This window comes from Girardinichthys multiradiatus, chromosome 1 (genome assembly GCF_021462225.1).
Source record: "Girardinichthys multiradiatus isolate DD_20200921_A chromosome 1, DD_fGirMul_XY1, whole genome shotgun sequence".
Taxonomy (NCBI): domain Eukaryota; kingdom Metazoa; phylum Chordata; class Actinopteri; order Cyprinodontiformes; family Goodeidae; genus Girardinichthys; species Girardinichthys multiradiatus.
The window spans coordinates 43,498,684-43,519,358 of record NC_061794.1 but is presented as its reverse complement, the minus strand read 5'-3'; the positions used below and the strand labels follow the sequence as shown (position 1 = coordinate 43,519,358).

At 38.8% G+C, this 20,675-nt stretch overlaps 2 protein-coding genes and 1 long non-coding RNA gene across 7 annotated transcripts in view; 1 reads left to right on the top strand and 2 right to left on the bottom strand.

Moving 5' to 3' along the window:
- Window positions 1-6,024, top strand: part of gdap1l1 (ganglioside induced differentiation associated protein 1-like 1) — a 28,952-nt gene extending 22,928 nt beyond the window's left edge. For both annotated transcript variants that reach the window (XM_047368048.1, XM_047368058.1), the window contains 3 exons: window positions 1,719-1,813; window positions 2,296-2,410; window positions 2,493-6,024. In XM_047368048.1, the coding sequence (XP_047224004.1) occupies window positions 1,719-1,813; window positions 2,296-2,410; window positions 2,493-2,836 (554 nt within the window). In that variant the 3' untranslated portion in view covers window positions 2,837-6,024. The remainder of the gene's footprint in view (window positions 1-1,718; window positions 1,814-2,295; window positions 2,411-2,492) is intronic.
- On the bottom strand, window positions 5,679-10,269 carry fitm2 (fat storage inducing transmembrane protein 2). Its single transcript, XM_047368072.1, has 2 exons — window positions 9,840-10,269; window positions 5,679-8,741 (listed from the first exon to the last, which is right to left on the bottom strand). Exons 1-2 carry the CDS (start codon window positions 10,010-10,012, stop codon window positions 8,135-8,137), a joined length of 780 nt encoding a protein of 259 aa, XP_047224028.1. The 5' UTR covers window positions 10,013-10,269; the 3' UTR covers window positions 5,679-8,134.
- Window positions 10,270-12,384: 2,115 nt separating this feature from the next.
- The window catches only part of LOC124868409, a 39,281-nt gene continuing 30,990 nt past the window's right edge, over window positions 12,385-20,675 (bottom strand). Inside the window, exons 2-5 of one of the 4 annotated variants that reach the window (XR_007038323.1) lie at window positions 17,481-19,773; window positions 16,773-16,858; window positions 16,582-16,660; window positions 12,385-14,889 (exon numbers count right to left, since the gene is read on the bottom strand). This is a non-coding gene — a long non-coding RNA (uncharacterized LOC124868409). Of the gene's footprint in view, window positions 14,890-16,581; window positions 16,661-16,772; window positions 19,774-20,675 lie in introns of all 4 variants that reach the window. The other 3 variants (XR_007038321.1, XR_007038324.1, XR_007038320.1) reach the window with 3 other exon arrangements.

Genomic DNA, 20,675 nt, shown 5'->3' with positions numbered 1-20,675 from the left:
GTTCATTATTTTCCATAATGTCATGATGAAAATTTAACATTCATATATTTTAGATTCATTGCACACTAACTGAAATATTTCAGGTCTTTTATTGTCTTAATATGGATGATTTTGGCATACAGCTCATGAAAACCCAAAATTCCTATCTCACAAAATTAGCATATCATTAAAAGGGTCTCTAAACGAGCTATGAACCTAATCATCTGAATCAACGAGTTAACTCTAAACACCTGCAAAAGATTCCTGAGGCCTTTAAAACTCCCAGCCTGGTTCATCACTCAAAACCCCAATCATGGGTAAGACTGCCGACCTGACTGCTGTCCAGAAGGCCACTATTGACACCCTCAAGCAAGAGGGTAAGACACAGAAAGAAATTTCTGAATGAATAGGCTGTTCCCAGAGTGCTGTATCAAGGCACCTCAGTGGGAAGTCTGTGGGAAGGAAAAAGTGTGGCAGAAAACGCTGCACAACGAGAAGAGGTGACCGGACCCTGAGGAAGATTGTGGAGAAGGGCCGATTCCAGACCTTGGGGGACCTGCGGAAGCAGTGGACTGAGTCTGGAGTAGAAACATCCAGAGCCACCGTGCACAGGCGTGTGCAGGAAATGGGCTACAGGTGCCGCATTCCCCAGGTCAAGCCACTTTTGAACCAGAAACAGCGGCAGAAGCGCCTGACCTGGGCTACAGAGAAGCAGCACTGGACTGTTGCTCAGTGGTCCAAAGTACTTTTTTCGGATGAAAGCAAATTCTGCATGTCATTCGGAAATCAAGGTGCCAGAGTCTGGAGGAAGACTGGGGAGAAGGAAATGCCAAAATGCCAGAAGTCCAGTGTCAAGTACCCACAGTCAGTGATGGTCTGGGGTGCCGTGTCAGCTGCTGGTGTTGGTCCACTGTGTTTTATCAAGGGCAGGGTCAATGCAGCTAGCTATCAGGAGATTTTGGAGCAGTTCATGCTTCCATCTGCTGAAAAGCTTTATGGAGATGAAGATTTCATTTTTCAGCACGACCTGGCACCTGCTCACAGTGCCAAAACCACTGGTAAATGGTTTACTGACCATGGTATCACTGTGCTCAATTGGCCTGCCAACTCTTCTGACCTGAACCCCATAGAGAATCTGTGGGATATTGTGAAGAGAACGTTGAGAGACTCAAGACCCAACACTCTGGATGAGCTAAAGGCCGCTATCGAAGCATCCTGGGCCTCCATAAGACCTCAGCAGTGCCACAGGCTGATTGCCTCCATGCCACGCCGCATTGAAGCAGTCATTTCTGCAAAAGGATTCCCGACCAAGTATTGAGTGCATAACTGTACATGATTATTTGAAGGTTGACGTTTTTTGTATTAAAAACACTTTTTATTGGTCGGATGAAATATGCTAATTTTGTGAGACAGGAATTTTGGGTTTTCATGAGCTGTATGCCAAAATCATCCGTATTAAGACAATAAAAGACCTGAAATATTTCAGTTAGTGTGCAATGAATGTAAAATATATAAATGTTAAATTTTCATCATTCATTATGGAAAATAATGAACTTTATCACAATATGCTAATATTTTGAGAAGGACCTGTATAAGTTTTTCAAGTGCCAAAAAAGCACTCAATAAAAATGTCTCCTGTATTAAATAATGTAATCCAAAAACACTGTGTGTGTATGTCTGTGTGTGTGTGTGTGTGTGTGTGTGTGTGTGTGTGTGTGTGTGTGTGTGTGTAACATCAGGACACTTGGCTAACGCTGCGACCGAGCTGATGAAACTGGACCACGAAGAGCCTCAGCTGACAGAACCCTACTTGTCCAAGCAGAAAAAGTTAATGGTGAGTTTATAACGCTTTGAGGTAGAAGCCCAGTCATGTTCAGGTTATTGTCACTTCCATCATACACCTTAAGGATATATGGAAAGGAGACATCTTTGTCAAAGTGCTCAATCAATAAACTGTTCACACTTTGTAACAGACACACATTACAATAGAGAAAAGAGACTTTCAAATATATAAAAAACATAATGGCAACATGTGGTGTGTTTAAAATGCTGTGTATTCATGTATACTTATACAGTCACTGAGAGGGAGGAAGAGTGATTCTTCTGATATTGGAAAAGGAAAAAAAAACACTCTGTGTACTGTGTATTTGCAAGAGCTGTGATTTCTTTGTATAAGATGTTACAATATTTTAAATAGAACGTTATGCTGTTTGTGCCACTGAAGCCCTTCAAGATACACATTAAGATAATAAGCCTCCTCAAAATGCTCATGATTTCTAGTTTTCTCTGGATAAGCTCTTGCTTAATGATTTCCAGGCAAAAATCTTGGACCACGATAATGTGAACTACTTGAAGAAAATCCTGGGGGAGTTAGGTATGGTTCTGGATCAAGTGGAGGCTGAACTTGAGAAAAGAAAACTAGAATATCAAGGTATTTTTCAAGTGATAACTCAAAAGATATCCACATCTAAAAGCTGTTCTGTTAATCTTATTATTACTGTTTTATGTCACAGGTCAAAAGTGCGAGTTGTGGCTTTGTGGACCTGAATTTACACTAGCTGATATCTGCCTTGGAGCCTTGTTGCACAGGCTCAAGTTCTTGGGACTTTCTAGGAAATACTGGGAGGACGGCAGCCGGCCCAACCTTCAGTCCTTTTTCATGCGTGTGCAAAAACGCTACGCTTTTCGAAAGGTCTTGGGCGACATCCACACGACTCTCCTGTCAGCAGTCCTACCCAACGCCTTCCGAATGGTAAAAAAGAAGCCGCCATCTTTCTTCGGGGCCTCGTTTCTCATGGGCTCACTGGGTGGGATGGGCTACTTTGCCTACTGGTATTTAAAAAAGAAATACATGTAGTGAATGCCCTCTTATTGTGTTAAATGTCTGTGTTTTGTGTGATGCTTCAACTTTTCTGTAATGTTTTATGACTGCAGGAAAATATAATGAATCTATATAGAGAACACTATTACTTACCCGGGTAAACAAAGAAATATAAAAACATTCCATAGTATGAAATTACTGACAGCACATTTTCTGGTAGTCAAAGCCTTTGTTAATGTTAATTTCTGAAACTTGCAGCTTTGGTGCAAGCAAGACCTCATTTGGTTATTTATTATGATTTATTTTAGATTTTTTATGGTTTTGGAAGCATGCATCAGTTTCACACTGAATACAGAAATTTAGATAAAACTTTAAACATAAGACCAACAGAGCCAGCCTTCGCATGCCATAACAATATTCATGATTCATTGCTGCTTTAACCCCTCCACCTCCCTGAGGTTCTAACTAATAAAATCACAGCATATACACATGATAAATGTTCTGAAATGTGCTGCTACACCAGAAAATGCCAGATAAAATCTTAAGGAAGGCAATGTTTCTATTAAAGTTATTGTTAAGAGTAGGATTTTTAAATATGAAGCTGTTAAGGACTGTGGAGATGAGATTTTCGGTAGCTAGTATTAAGACCGCTAAAAGGGGAAAAGCTATCTTAGGTTTGTCTAAGATGTACAAAATTTACCATTCAAATATCACTCTGATTCTCTTTCAACAATAACTCAAATCGCCAGTTAGTCTGTGTGCATTGTTTTATGGATTACAAAGTCAAAATGAGCTAAGAAAATGCAACCTGTGAGGTGTTTTTATCCTTGAATAGAGTTAAGTTAGCTGACATCTTTTGCCAGTAGTAAATACTGGGCCTGTTAAAAAATAAGAATGATTTCCAGTCATCCAAAAAAAAAGTGATCCAGTCATTTGAGAAAAATATTCTTCTTTCCCAAATTGCATCTAATATAAAAACAGTATTTAACCCATTTGTTGCAAACTGTAGGCATTATAACACTTCGATGGTTACCATTAGCTTAACATAAAGACCGGAAAAGGGAACAAGGATTTAGGAGACCTACAGAATAAACCAAACTAAATCCCTGTAATTTATATAAAATCTCCTAAACTAACAATGTTATATTTGTTGTTTATAAAACACAGAGCCAAAATGAGCTGTGGAGATGCTTCTTTGTCAGGTATGTTAGCTGCTTTGTGCTGTAGCACATATAAAATATCTGTCACCAATATCTAATATAGAACCTGATGAAAAATTACGATTTTTTTTAATTCAACCCTCAAAAATAATGATTTCATACATTTGAATAAAACCAGGAGTTAGGTGCCCAAGTACGTGTTGGGGGAGATGAATGGTAGCCAATATGGTTTCCATTTATTTACATGTTTGTTTGTTTTTTTTGAATCATGGTTTCTGCTTTCTATACATGAGTACAGTCACTGTGTCAAACCTTCAAACTGTTTTACTACAGAATCTCGTGTTGAGCTGTTTAACCAGGTCACATTATTTCCTGCAGTCAAACACTCTGATTTGAATCCTGTTTTCAGTCCCACACTAACAGACTGTAGCTCTGTACTGAGCTTTGTAGTGAGAACTCTCTTCTAACCCACAGAAATGTGATTTTACCTAAATTATTTATTCTAATAGGAACTCACACGATAACACAGAGACATTGTTAAATCGGTTTATTGACAACTGCACAGACTACACAGCACACAGCGGTCCATGGTCACAAACCTTGGGTGTTTTAAACGTTACACTTGGCTGTTACAATTAATAAAATGATAAGTTCTGCATCTGTGGCACAAAGTGTTGAATTAGGTTTAGGATGTATATTTAATTGCATGGGTCTTGTTTACTGTATTAGCATTCTGTGATGAGGGTGGTCACTTTGTGTTGACAGGAGGTAGAATTTGCTAACTGTAACATTTGAAGCACCTGTTCAATGTCTTGGTGGTCGTCCTCAGCAATACCAAGCAAGTCAAATCTTGTCTAACTGCTGTTTGGCACCAACTGGATGCAATATGTTCCAGATAGATGTGTTAGAAGTATAATTTGCCATATCTATGCCAACACACCAAGGTTATAAAGTTGACTCGTATGTGAATTAAGCGTATGGAGATTGTTTTCCTCTTCGAAAGCCTTGCAAGTGTTTGTTTTGTCACTCATAATTGCTACTTTCTCCATTTTTTGTAACCCTCCAGACTTTGACATCAGTCTACTCCTGAGCTGTGTAATGTTTTATGTTTTCATTCATTGTGAGTGATGGGCTGTACTTTTTAGGGACATAAATGTAACTTGGAGTTCCTCCCAAAGTGCAAAACAATATGTCTACATTCATTCTCAGTCAGGTTGGGCTAACCCAGTGTTTTAAGGCAAACTGATTTATTTGTATTTTACAAATGAAAGAAGACTTACAAAATTAGCTTTTTACGTTTAAAATATAAACTATAGTAAACATAATGATCCAAACTGCCTGCTGACCTTTGTCATTTAAAGTTTTTAATGCTCAGATTTGTTTGAGTGACCAAAAATGGGAGATAATGATGAGGATGGAGACACGTTGTGAAAAGTCATAACCAGCCAATCATTGCAAGCACACGTCACTGTTCCACTGGTTCTTCTTATGTGCAGTTATGGTTCTAAGGGTTAGGGTCTGTACCCTTTTGGACCACACATGCTAAGAACGTTTAGTTGTGATATGTGGCCATTATACTTCACTATATTGTTCTTTTTTTTAATTTTTATATTTCTATATGTATTAATATGCATTTATTTATGGTGCTTTTTATGTTTGTTCAGAAGCCTTAATTTATTCATTTGCCATCAATGACAAATAAATAATGGAAAATGGAATCAACTGAAAGTTTTTTATTTAGTGTGAACCCAAACACAATAAAATCAACACCTTCCCAACTGGAAACTACATGAACATCAGCTCAATTACACTTTGTTCCCAAATCTCTTTACTATGAATTTTAAACAGAGACGACACTCAGGTCCAGGTCCCAGTTCTGTAGAACTTTGTGGGTCAACACTTGGATCCCTCTAAAAAGATAAATCTGTGATATATCTCAAAACTAAATTTAACACCTAATACTGTAAAGCAGCTAATATTGGCAGCTGTCATACACATATACACACACACACACAAACAAAAAGGACAGAACAAACATGGACGAATGTTGCGATTTCCAAAGCTGGGGTTCTGAAAAATCTAATCGTGTCCTGGAAAAAAAAAAAGAGATAATACCAGATTTTTTCCATATATCTACTAAATATGATTAAAAACACAGATCATACATTCCCGCATCCTATTTGTTATTGGAGGTTTTGAATTCAAAGTTGTAAAATTCAATATGGCTGCCTAAAGCATAACGATATCTGCGGCATTGTACATCCCGTCTCAGAGAACATGTTCCATTAGTGTTTATATGCATGAAAAGCAGAGACGTCCTTTAGCGTTGGCTTGTATTGCCAAAAGCCGGGACACTGAGAACAACCACCTTACTGGTTTTCCAGTTGATTTCCATAACATCCCAAGTTTTGAACTTCCCAGAAAACTGTCCTGCAGCATTATTAGCAATGCTTTTACTCTTCACCCAGTTATAATTGTGACCACAAACCCGTGTCGCAGTTATTTTGTGAGTTACACACTAGCAAGCAATGGACAGTACATGTGTTGTATACATGAGGTAAGTACTAAGTGTAGGACAACATTGAGCGCAGTAAAAATAACATGCACTTTAAAGAAATACATTATTGGACAGCATTAGAGCAGGCATTTAGAGGCATGTTGGCAAAGTATTTCATTTCAAGCACCTGGAACACATTTTTGTATTTCTAACTTTTCTAACCACACTGGGGACAGTTTTAAGTACTTTGTTACATCCAGAAAATAATCTCTCTTTTAACTTCTAACAAGCAGCTAATTTAAATCCTAAGCATGTGATGGAATAAGGAACCACAGAGGAATAATGTCCCTTTATAAAGGTAGCTTTGAACATTGCTAATAAACATTTGCAGAATCAGGGATGTACATCTGGAGCTGTAAACCATCTCAACTGTTCACATCATATAATAAACTGCAATTAGTCCCTGATGAGTGAAGCATTGTAATGCAGACAAACAGTAGTGTGAAAACACTACTACAAATTGAGTTAAGCTTTCTGTGTGTCATAAGGGTCATTTTTTAGCCTCTTTAGCCAATAAGCAGCCTCCTCAAATATTCTTATTGTATTTTTGACACTTCACACATTTTTCTCTAATATTATTCAGTGGCTTACATTAGCTTACAGTAAACTAAGAGCAGAATATAAAGCAAATACTGTTTTAAAATTGGTGTTTCTACTTTAACATGTAAAAACATACTTGAAATCACTGATTGTCAAAGATGGTACTAAACACTCTGCTGGCATGGCTATAACGAAACATCCTGAAGCTCCATCCCATACCTGAAAAAGTCCGGTACAAAATGACCAGCATCCATCAGGGTTCCTGATCTGGCCGTGACACGAGCCATCAGTCAATATACTAAATCCAACATTTGAAGGCTAATCTGGGGTGACAAATCTGGTCAGAAAATGAAAAACTTACTTTTTCATTTTAGAAAAGTATTTAACTGGATGGTCCAAACTGTATTTTCTTGTGAGGAAGTTGTGTAAACAAGCCAGTTTAAGAGAAAACTCTCTTCAGGCTTGACTAAACGCAGTAGAAGTCACTGGTTGGCCTACTGGTATCAACGCAGACCGAGGTCGCCATACTGTTCCTGTTGTTTAAAGTCTTTTTAAGAAGCTGTCAGAGAATGTTCTGGACTAACTAGAGTTTTTCTCCGATTATCTACAGAGAAGCAGTGCTGTACTCTCCCTCCTCCACCTGTTTCTGATCATTATAGTCACTTCCACACTTGTCCCCTTTATTACAAGAAAGACAAAGTTATTTGTTTTTATATTTTTTTCTAAATATTTGTCAATACTTTGATACAGTGAAACTGTATTATGGTCAAGGTATGATCAGGGTTATCATACTGTGGGAATCTTATACTAACCCTAGAACTCTCTACTCCGTTCATCTGTTAAAAGTACACCCCTCTGGACCGCAGACCAGTCTTGTTATTAGTAAAAGTCATTTTAGCATTAGCAGCTGTAAAACCCCATAGTCTCAGACAAAGCAACCTTCCTGTCAAGATAGAATAACTTAAAATATTTTCAAGTTTAACGTCCAACTTGGACCCAGATAAGTTAACGTGATCTACAGAGTGCTGTCTCCATGAGGCTGTAAAAACAGCAACCATCTATAGAGGGAAGGGTGGCTTAGGCATGCTGTTTCTGTTCTTTTAGTTGGCGCTGCAGGGGAAGTCCTGGTGAGAAAGGCTTCAGGTACCAGTACCTATATGTCAGATACCACCCCAACAGGCCACATATGGTCCCCAGCAACTTATCTATAGGCTGGTGAAAGTAAACCGAGGTGCAGACAAACATCCACACCCACGTCATCACAAGCAGATTCAAGGCCACATACAGCAGGTTGAGGACCGTCCTGGCCAGCGCAGGCAGACTGGCTGTCCTCAGGATGGCCATTGGGGACGTCTCCTCCATGATGAGGAGTGAGGAGTAGGTCAGGATGAACGAGTGTCCCGAAATGTCTTGCCCCCGCCAGTTGAAGCCAGCCCGTCTGCAGGTGGCTTTGGAAGCGAACTCGTTGGTTGCAAGGAGAGACGTTTTGCTTTGAAAGCAGGCGCCTGTTGCATCCTCAATGTAGAGGAAGGTCTCCGTGCAGATGTACCAGACCGCTGTTGCCACTACCAAGGACAACAAGCGCTGCCCAAGTAAGGAGGCACCCCTGTGTACGGAGCTGGAGATGAGGAGGAAAGGTGTGAGCAGCAGCAGCGTCCATCCCCAGGATACTTTCACAAAATACCTGCAAAACATAAACCAGTGAATACATTCTTCATTCTAACAATTATTGTAATTAAACGCTTTAACTGATCTAAAGAAATGCAGTTTAAAGTGCAAGTATTTATATTTTTGTCAATGTTGCTCCACCTTTATCCAAAGGCTTCTTTTAGGTTTTTATTTCAAGTGTTTCTGAACCCCAAAACTCCCCACTTACACGTCAAAATCATTTTAATATCTTGTATTAGATGTCAATTTTAAACAATCTTTGTAACTTTGATCAAATGTTACTTTATTTAGACCCATCAATATTTGTTATTAAATTTAATTTCATCTTACTAAGTGAAAAAAATACTTAAAACAGATTCAAAAAATCAGTATTTTATTGGAGCAGTAGAAATTAAAAAAGTATAGGTAGTGGATGGGGGAAATGTAAAGAATCAGGAACAAAATGTCTTCAAAGAAACTAGTCCATGCAACTGTGGATTAATGTAATTCTTTATTGAAAGTAGATCTGGTTTTTACCGTTTGCTCTGAAGAACATGAAGAACCCCCAAAATGCTTAAAACCTAATCCACCCCCCTGAGGCGTGTGTTTGTGGCTTCTCAGTAGAACTAAACCAAGATGCTGATGGTTCAGATTTTTTAATCCCAAACTGATTTGGACAGAAAATTATGACAGATGTTCTATGACCTATTTACATTAACTTTAAAAATCACCATTTCCTTTTTCAGAAGATGGAACATGGAAGAGAATATAGACATAAAGAGATACTTTGTTCTTTATTTCTATTCATTACCAGACTTGGAAACTGCTTACACGAAAATTCACTACTTTTCAAGTCTGTTTAAGGGTCGTTGTGATTCATAGTCCTGCGTCAAAGCTTGTAATGAGAAGCAGAAGGAAAAATTTAAATCCAAACCAACTTCTACTGACTCCTGCCGTAAAGTGCTTTAAAATGAACGTTTCTCTGTCGTGTCGAACCCTTCAATCTGAGCACAAACTTGGAAGACTTCCATCCTGCTGGTGACGCCACCTCACTTCATCACCTTTAAACGGTTAATGAGGCCAGTCTCTCACAGCTGAGGAGGTTAACAGAAAACTTTGGCGGGACCGAACTTACAGGTTGAAGAAGTTCTTGCTGCTGCTGAAATAGGACGGCGGGACCAACTCCAGCTCTTTGAGAATGGATCCCACAGAAGAAATGAGTAAAAACAACAATGGAAAGATCCGTCTGACCGCAGGTCTCCTCCATACTGTCACCAGCTTCTCCACAATGACATCCATGGCTGCCATGTTGACGCCCCTGATCTGACTGCGTAGAGCGGAAGTCTGTCTGACGTCTCCTTCGTCTTCTTCTGCTTTTGGAGTTTGGCAAACCAAGTTAAGGTGCTTTTACCGCCATCTATCACACTGGAGTGTGGAAGTCAAAGATACTGAGAACTTCCCTATAAATACCTCAATATACGCATAAATTAAACACGGTTAAAAACTCAGTGTTTTTAAGAAATATCACGTGATTCCTAATATTTCTAGATATGTTCCTCAATATATTAACTAAAGTAGGAGCTTTTTCCTCTCTGTTAAGTAGGGATGCCAAATGTTTACGCTCTTCTGTGCACTCTATTAAGACACGTTCAACTGTTTCTGACTGACCACAGGAACTACAGGGGTTGGACAATGAACCTGAAACACCTGGTTTTAGACCACAATAATTTATTAATATGGTGTAGGGCCTCCTTTTGCGGCCAATACAGCATCAATTCGTCTTGGGAATGACATATACAAGTCCTGCACAGTGGTCAGAGGGATTTTTAGCCATTCTTCTTGCAGGATAGTGTCCAGGTCACTACGTAATACTGGTGGAGGAAAACGTTTCCTGACTCGCTCCTCCAAAACACCCCAAAGTGGCTCAATAATATTTAGATCTGGTGACTGTGCAGGCCATGGGAGATGTTCAACTTGACTTTCATGTTCATCAAACCAATCTTTCACCAGTCTTGCTGTGTGTATTGGTGCATTGTCATCCTGATACACGGCACCGCCTTCAGGATACAATGTTTGAACCATTGGATGCACATGGTCCTCAAGAATGGTTCGGTAGTCCTTGGCAGTGACGTGCCCATCTAGCACAAGTATTGGGCCAAGGGAATGCCATGATATGGCAGCCCAAACCATCACTGATCCACCCCCATGCTTCACTCTGGGCATGCAACGGTCTGGGTGGTACGCTTCTTTGGGGCTTCTCCACACCGTAACTCTGGGATGTGGGGAAAACAGTAAAGGTGGACTCATCAGAGAACAATACATGTTTCACATTGTCCACAGCCCAAGATCTGCGCTCCTTGCACCATTGAAATCGACGTTTGGCATTGGCATGAGTGACCAAAGGTTTAGCTATAGCAGCCCGGCCGTGTATATTGACCCTGTGGAGCTCCCGACGGACAGTTCTGGTGGAAACAGGAGAGTTGAGGTGAATTCTGCCATGATTTGGGCAGCCGTGGTTTTATGTTTTTTGGATACAATCCGGATTAGCACCCAAACCTCCCTTTCAAACAGCTTCCTCTTGCATCCACAGTTAATCCTGTTGGATGTGGTTCGTCCTTCTTGGTGGTATGCTGACATTACCCTGGATACCGTGGCTCTTGATACATCACAAAGACTTGCTGTCTTGGTCTCAGATGCGCCAGCAAGACGTGCACCAACAATTTGTCCTCTTTTGAACTCTGGTATGTCACCCATAATGTTGTGTTCATTTCAATATTTTGAGCAAAACTGTGCTCTTACCCTGCTAATTGAACCTTCACTCTCTGCTCTTACTGGTGCAATGTGCAATCAATGAAGACTTGCTACCAGGCTGGTCCAATTTAGCCATGAAACCTCCCACACTAAAATGACAGGTGTTTCAGTTTCATTGTCCAACCTCTGTACATGCTCCTGTTAAATGTTTTCCGATCCGGTACAGAGCTCTGTTACGGCCTGTACGACCTCCTCAGGCGTGTCATCAATGCCTCCTCTCTCTGGCTCCCATCCCAACACCCAATACTTCCCACATTCCTTTGTATGTGGCATGTTGTTTTCCAGTGTCATGATCATATTGCTCTTGCCAGTTCTTAATTACCTTTTTCTGAATCATAGATTTCCCTCATCTTTGCTCAATGGGATGTTGATAACGTCATCCAACCTCACGGCCTATTTTACTAAAATATCTGCCTCTTCATTTCCTTTAATGGCTACATGGGCAGGGATCCAAATACATTGAACAAGGACATTTTTACTATTTAGTTAGAATTTATTGAATTTATATAAAAGATCAAGTCTATATAATTTGCCCGTTTTTATGCTCAGTAATGCAACTTGACTATCTAATGCAAGTAGAGCTTTGTTTATGCCTGCAATGTTAATAACAAGCAATCAGGAGGTAGCATAATAGCAGTCATGTCAACAGTGTACACTGCAAGATGATCTAATGTTCTTCTGTTTATCATGATGTTATAGTGTGGGATGTTTACTGCAGCTCCTGTCCTGCTATTCTTTGTCCGACTTGTGGATTTTGAATTTCTGACAGAAGATAGAGTGCTGACCACATTTTTTGGCACACCTGATAAAGACGAATAGTACAATCTTTTTTTTGCTGTAGCAATTTTAGAACAATTTTAAAACAATTGAACCTTTTATTTTAGTACATTTATTTGTTAAAGAATGTTAAGAAACAATTGTTTCTGGCAAAATCAAAGGTGACACAATTACTGGTAACCCTTTGGAAGCAAACACACTGGTGGGTTTGGTGTAAAACAGAGCAGGAATATGTTGAAAAGCACCTCATGTTCATGTCAAATATGTTGAAGAATCTGTGATACTTTAGGGTCTCCTCTGCCATCAAACTGCTTTTGTCTCCATTCTTCAACTGCAGCTGGAGGAAGATCTTTAGTTGTTAGGGCGCACTGCAAGATAGTGAACCAAAACGCACACTGCCACCTAGTGTACACAATGTTGTACTGTAGGTGGCAGATTATTTGTTGTGCTAAGGCTGTAGTTAAAATAAAATTAAATCCCTAAATTATTTCTCAAACGGGTAAATATTTCAGTTAAGAATTAGAAAAAAATGCATACTAATAATTATAATAACTGCAGAAGTTCTGTTGAAATTTAAACAAACTGCTTTTAATCATTGCAATAAGTATTAAATAAAATATTAACATGTCATCATGATTTCAAGAATTATGAAAATATGTATTTAATCATGATAAATATGAGTATTTAATGAATCATCTTTTTGGTATATTTTGGCACTTTATTCATTGCTTATTGACTGGTAAGATATTTGTTGAAACTGAACCCATTTAAAGAAATACATTAATGCTTTCTTTGTTTGCTGGTTTTTTATTTGTTGTTATATGATTACATCATTATTCTAATTCCAATCACCAGCATCTTCAAATTTGTTTTAAAGCATGTCGTTTATGGTTTTATCACATTAATATTATGTATTTGCTTTTGTTTGACAAGCTGTACTGTACATGACATGTGAAGCATCATTCCTCAACAAACTAAACCAAATAAAAGTCTGTTTTAGTTCTACATCAAGTAGCAGGTCGATAATGCTACGCAAGAAAGTGAAGCTTCTACATTTAGAACGACATAGAAAAGCAACAAATAAAAATCTAAAATATCTCCAGCAGCCATTCAGTCTGCTTGAGTAAAAGTTGCTGCTGTGAATAATTAAAAGCAAAGTCTTCAAGTCAGGAGGAGAAGCAGCAACACTGACCCTTGCAGCTCTGTAGTGTATGTGTAAACTGTCAGTGCAGACATCTTTTGCTGCAGATATATAGCATGGATGTTGATTTCACTTTCTACGTGATGGAGATAAATCAAGTGACAGAACGGTTTCATTAAAAAAAGCTATATTATATAGGAGTTTGGTGCAAATTGTTACTCTCCTCACTTTCCAGACAAGACGCAGCCCATTGCAGGGAGATTTTATTTATTAGGCACTCTGCAGTGGTTTGCATCAGACAGATGAAATCATGCCCTGTGGTGTGAGGGAGGCTGTCTGGAGGAAAACTGTCTGGTGTTGGCGAGTCACAGAGTTGTCCTTCCACCCACATCTGGCTCATTTTTAGGTTTACTTTTTGAAAACACAGATAACATACTGAGAACCAGCCTGACAACTCTTGCTTGATTATATTGGCCATAACAGCATCAGGTAAAGATCTGATCCCCTGTTCCGAAGCCAGGATGAAGGCTACAGTATTCTTCCTGAACCAGAGGCTCGACAATAAAGTGGAACCTCCTTTCCAACAACCAGAGAAGGTTTTTTGCGGGAGGCCGAGAAGTGTGATTCCTAACAGGTTGAACATTTTTTCTCTGACCCTGTTTTTACAAAAATATTGGACCTAATGTCCCCAGTCTAGTACTCCACAGGTGTTGTCCCAGCACTGCTCAAGGCACTCTGAGATATTATGACTTTTATATTACCTGCAAACGTAGAAAACAATCAAATAAATGAGACATAATATGTTTTGTCACAAATGATAGTCAGTTATCATGGTGTTGATGAAAATGTTATTATTTTGAATTATGATGTGTAGGTCAGTTACATTCTCTGTAACTTAGAGGGACAGAAAGTCGGGTGACAGAAAATCAACCTAATGTTACAGATTGTTTAAATATGTTCTGATTTGCTATGACTGCATGTTGACATACATGCTACAGTCAGAAAAAGTAGTCATTTTCTTAATTGCCATTTTAAAGCCCAAATCCTCAATTTTTCTAGTTTTGCAGTTCCTGTAAAAGAAAACTGGAAATTTCCCCAAGAGATTTTTGAAAGCTAAATTTGAAAGTAACTGTCTTTAAGCAAATAAATTCTCACTTTATGTAAACTAACATTACAATATGAGAAATAAAAATCTATCTGTGGTGCTCTAAATCTTTGCTTTTATACACAAATATCCCAGAATGATTGTTTAATGTGTGCTCCTTCTCTGATTCATGCTGGACACGACCTTTACTCATCTCCTCCTCAGAGGAGCAGCAGCTGAGCTCTCCTCTCCCTCACCCAGCAGGAGGCTGCCAAGCTCCTTCCATGGGAGGAGGTGCAGCTGAGATGCTCTTCCAGATGTTACCTGAAAGTGTAGGTGTCCCCAACAGCCAACGCAAGAGTGTCCTTTTAGCTGCACAGAGAAACAACACAGCCAAGGCATTGGAACGTTTATTTAGACTATTTTTTATTGCTACCAATATTAAACTACGGGACTTTATGTCTTGTCGGCATCATTTTAAGTAAAGCTGCTGTTACAGTATTTTGTATCCTGTCATTTGTGTTGGCATATTAAAAAGCTTGTTACGTGGGTCCAAAGTGAAGAAATTTTAATTTTGGGAAAGATCGAGTCATGTCACCTCTCTAAAGTATGTGTGTAGTTCTTATTTGTATAGTAAGTGTGTATTGGGATGAAGAAAGTTGAAATCAGTTTGTTTTATTTTCTCTATCTTTTCAGATCAACTGATCATTTAGGGAAAACAGTTCCATCCTGTAAGAATGCCCCCTAGATGTCAAATCATTATTATTGGATGTTTTTTTCTACATTTAAAAAAATCTTAACAGTCACTGTGATGATGTTGTTATACCACCCGTTGGCACGGCATCTTCATTGCACTTTGATGATGCTACAACCCAGTTGTGAAACTGCATTCCTCAAGGGACAGTGTCCGGCAACCTTTAGTTGTGTCTTTGTGTCAACATGCTCACATCACAGTATTAGGTCATAAGCAGAACTCTGTAGAAGCTGTGCATCAGGAGGTAATTCAGTCATTTAACTCAGGTGTGTTGAGACACATCAAAAAGGTGCAGGACATCAGCACTCGAGGACTGGAATTTGACACCCCTGCTCTGCACTAAGAGTGTCAAACTCAGTTACTCAGGGTGACAAAATGTAAATCTCCAAAGGTAAGGGCACGTGTCATGTTTTTTTTTATGAATTTTGTCAAATGTTTTATGCAGATATAATCATCACTTTTTTATACATTTTAAAATCAAACATTCTAAATGAACATAATCCACTTTTATGCCTCCCAGTAAAATAAATTGGTGATGATGTAACTGACAAAAATTATTCAAGTCACATATTATATTTTGTGATTTCTGAAGCTTCAAGATTTGGGACTAACATAGACACATTTTGGGCTTGTAGTGCATCTGTAATCTCGGGGGGGTCTCAGTCAGCCACGAAACATTTGGACCAAAAACCTGTCCATCATTTCGGGAAAGCATAGTGTTTACTCTTTAAATAACACAATGCTGACATAACAAGAACTGCTCCGGTCCGGGAAACACAATGAAAGACAACGTTTCTCCAACCCAGACAGATACAAAGGATCTCTGTGCCCTCTGTAAATTAAGGGGAAGTATCAGAGGTGCAAATGAGGATTAACTAACAAGTTTTTGCTGGCAGAGATCCAAAATGATGATGGGGATGCTGTGAATGTGCTTTACATGTGAGGTGAACTTGTCTGAGGTGTGCTGAAAGTTTTCAGCGTGTAGAGAAACAAAATAACCCCTCTCTCAAAAAAAAATATAATTTTTACAAAAGGTTTTATTGATGCTTTTTAATAACATTTAGTTTCAGCCTCTGAGAGTAGAAGCTTCAGCTGTTGTTACCCTGACCCTTCATGGGATGAGGTTAAGTCTCTATGTGAGAACCTCACCAGCTGCTGCAGGACTCCTTGTTCCTCCTGTCGCTGCCTACAGCTCTTTGTGAGCATTCATTTCAGGTTGTAAATACTCATGCTTTTTGTGATATTCATAAAAAATCACTCACTTAAAAATAACAAAAGGTAATATTTCCATCAGTTGGTGCAAAACGTACCTTATTGTGTGCAAATCTTTATACACCGCACACTGCAGTTCAAGCATATTTATTGGCCATCAGCGGTGAGGAGACGCTGCTGCAGAGAGAGAGGTAAAAAATCATGATTATGTTGCATTCAGCTTTGCCCTTTCATTGTAAGCCATTTAATAATCTATTTTAAAAGGGAGTTTCAGTTTGTGGACATGGACCTCAAAATGTGTTTAAGCCTTTCTTCAGACGGTCAGCAGCAGAGAGGATGGTGCCTTCAGGAAGCACGTGAACCTTGGCAGCAACACTGTTTTACAAATTATTGATAAAGTATGAGGAGCATAAAGGATTAGCCTGGGATATTTCCACATATCATTAATTTCTTTCTTGGCAAAGAATAAAATCATCAATTTAAACCTAGAGTGATAGTGTGACATTTTTTATTGGCTTAGTAACATCTCTGTCAGATTCACATACAGAAAGATAAAATCTGCATTTTTATTATTCCCTGAATTTTCACTGAACAAGTCCAGAGTTTCTATTAGGTTAAATCATTTTTAAATGTAAAAATACCTTGTGCTTTTTAAGATAATGTCATTAAACACTTCTCAATACACTATTAATTCTTTAAAGTAATTGGTTGCATCATCATAAAACAGACATTGCCAATAATTGTTAGAAGAGTGCCTAAAGAAACAGATAAAAAGCTTGAAATCTTTAATCAATAAATTCTGTGCATTGATCCTTTAATTTGTATCATTTACATATTCATCTTACAGCATCACTGTTTTCTGAAAACTGCGAAGAACAAATAAGATAACACATTTGCATTAAGTTACATATTTATGATGAACACAAGAAATTAGCTTGTTTAAACCTGAAAAATCCATCCACACCTGCAAATAGCCCAAAACGAACAGGATTTATACCTCTGAATAACAGTTAGTGAAAGTGGTGTCCTCAGAGAAATAATGAAATGGAACAAATCTGCTGGGAAAAGTCTTCTCCTGGCAGACTTGTTGCATCTTCTGGAACAGCGTTCCTAGAACATATGAGATGAGTTCAAAATGCATTGCACCATGCATTGTAAAAATCAAACGAAAGATATTTGATTAGCTACTATACTCTACAGCTGCTAGATGCATCACTTCTCCAACACACCAGAATTAGAATGAATGGCTTGACACCAGGCCGCTGCAGAGATGAATGACATGCAGGTGTGCTGCAGAAGGGATGCTTCTAAAAGTTGCAGAATAGTAACTTTTCAGAACTAGACCTGGGCTCCCCTGCTGTATTTGGTTTTCTCCAGATGTTGTGCTTTGCATCATGGCCAAACATTTCTATTTTGTCCAAACATCTCATTCCAGCTGTCAAACACGGTGGTGGAAAGGCGACGATCTGGGCTTGTTCTGCAACTACAGGAAGTGGGTATCTTCACTGCCCATGGCTAAGTAGTGTTGTAAGTATAAGTATTCTAGAGTCTGATGTGAGAACATCTGTCTGACAATTGGAACTCGAACCAAACTGATCAACAGGATGAGATTGGTTCATCTTAACAGAATGGCTGAAAAAGAAAAGAAATCAAAAAGTTGCAACAGCCAAAGTCCAGAGCCCGACCCTGATTGAAATGCTGTGGTGGGAACTTGAGAGAGCTGTAAAGAAACAAAACATAACTTATGATCAATTATCTGAAGCAACATTGTAAAGAGGAATCTGACAAAATTCCTCCCTAATATGTATGAAACTTGTCCAGAAATTAAATGCTAAAGGTTGTTCTACAAACTATTAAAAAATGAATTATGTCTTGATATAGAAAAGCCTAGAAGTGACAGAGGAAGTACAATGACTATGCAGTAAACACAAATTTATAATATACAGCCGAATACATTTACTTTTCACACAGGCGCTTGTTTATTTTTCAGAGGGAACCTGGTGGGAAAAACTTCTCATAAGAAGGAGAAAACCAGTAAAACCAGAAGACTTAAACAAAGGATCAAAGACACATTACACTGAATTACATGTGTTTTTATTGACAGGGAACATCAAACCAGCTTTAAATAACCGAATTTTAAGACTGTTACCATAGTGACAGCGGGATGGAAAGTGTCACCTGATGAATGTTTTCCACAAATATCGCGCTTGATTATTAAAATGTCAGTGAGCAAATACCATTTTGAAGCAAAACAAATAATGAAAATGTTAACTGAGAATAATTTACTATTTACAAGTTATGGTAATGAAAAAGTTAGAATGTACCCACAGTAATATATGATGAGTTACTGATTATACTGTCAGCCTGACAAGTGAAATATTTTCAATTCATTGCGTGAGTTACTCCTAAGATAAAACAATATAATATATTCTTCTCTGTGTGTCTGACTGATCATTAATTAAGTCATAAATCTGATGATACAGAGCATCCAGACAGGTAATTTCTTGTTAGCAAGTCGTGTTTGTTTAATGCTGCTGCAGGAAATTTTCTGCCCTGTATTTCACCTCATTACGCCTCACGATTTGCTCATCGGAGACTTTCTCCGCCATAAAACCAGACACTAATGCAGCTTTTATGGTCAGAAAGAGGAGAGTATTAGTTACGCTCCCAGTTTGTGAGCACAGACAGGAAACATCTGAAAAATAGAGCACCATGCAAACATGTTTATACCCTTCAAAGTTTTCACATTTTGTCACGTTACAACCGCAAAATGTAGTTAATAATTATAAAGTGAACACTAAAGGAAACATGGTTTTTGAAAATTTTAAACCTCAATTTCCATGTCTTTCTGCATATTCTCAACTGGATTGTTTCAGATGAATATTCAAAACCATCCCATTGTAGCTCTGGTATGTTTTCAGTCATTGTCTGGCTTGAAGGTGAACCTCTGCACCAATCTAAAGTTTTTTAAAGCCTCTAACTGTCATGATTCTCCTGTGTTAGGTGTTCCTCTGCGCTTCCGTGTTTAGTTGCTGTTATTCTAGTTATTCTTATTAGATTCAGTTCATGGTCATTCTTGTGTTTAGATATTTATGTTATTTCCACTCATCTGTGTTCATAGCCTCCCTCCTTCAGTTGCTCTGCATTCTCCCTGTCACCAGCCGTTCTTAAACGTTCCTACTCACCATGCAGTTCCCACCATAGCTGTCAAGTCTCCCTCGCGAGAACTGCCACCTGCAGTAGCCAGGGTGGCATTTGTCGCGAGATTAGTGCCGACGGCGGGAACAAACCTGGAACAACAGAGGAGAGAGGTGGATAGATGTGATGAAAGGGAAGACATTCCTGCCAGAAAAAGAAAGACATCGTGCAAATATCTTGAAAAATGGGACAGTGAATTTTCTTCTCTAAAAAGGAGCAGGATGGGGCACAGTCACGCGTTTTGCAAGATTTGTAACTTTAGTGTCTCCCACGGAGGAAGGAACAACATCAGTCAGCAGCACAAGCGCTGGCTAGAGGCACAGAAACATGCCCAGGGGATGTCAACGTTTGTGTCTAGAAATACCACCGAGGCCTACCAGGTCATAAATGTGGAGGTTAAAATGGCAATGCTGTGTGCCAAAAACAAAGTTGCTTTCAACTTCTGTGATGACTTCAATAAACGTGTAGCTGAAATGTTCCCGGACTCTGCTATCTCGGCAGGGAAAACCAAGGCTACCCAACTCATCAAAGGTAAGCTGAATCAAATTAAGTATGAGTATTGTTTATGCATATGCCTATTTAATAATGTCCCGTATGCATATTGTAGGGTAATGATTAGCTAATTTTAATTACTGGGCTCTCTCAACAGGTGCCATAGCAGCAGAGCTAGATGACATGTTGACCAAAACATCAGCCATTTTCAGTGATGTGCGACGAATCGAACAACAGAAAAGCAAATAAAAAATTTGTCATCCTAACTAGACTCTACAATGAGGCCACTCTGCAGGTCGTTACAAGATTCATGGAGATGTCTGTATGCAACGTGGGAAATGCAGAAAATCTGTATGAAAACCAGAGTGAAGCACTAACTGCACTGTGTTGTTGACGTGTGTAATAGTTTGCATGTAATTATAATCATACGTTTTGTCTAGGTCGTTTTATGGCATTTTTTCTGTTATCCATAGAAAAAGAGGCATCCCATGGGAGAACCTGA

Coding starts and splice junctions, on each gene's coding strand:
- fitm2 (XM_047368072.1), bottom strand. CDS start 10,012: ATGGCAGCCATGGATGTCATTGTGGAGAAGCTGGTGACAGTATGGAGG. Junction 8,742..9,839: donor AGCAAGAACTTCTTCAACCT/GTAAGTTCGGTC, acceptor TATGTTTTGCAG/GTATTTTGTGAAAGTATCCT.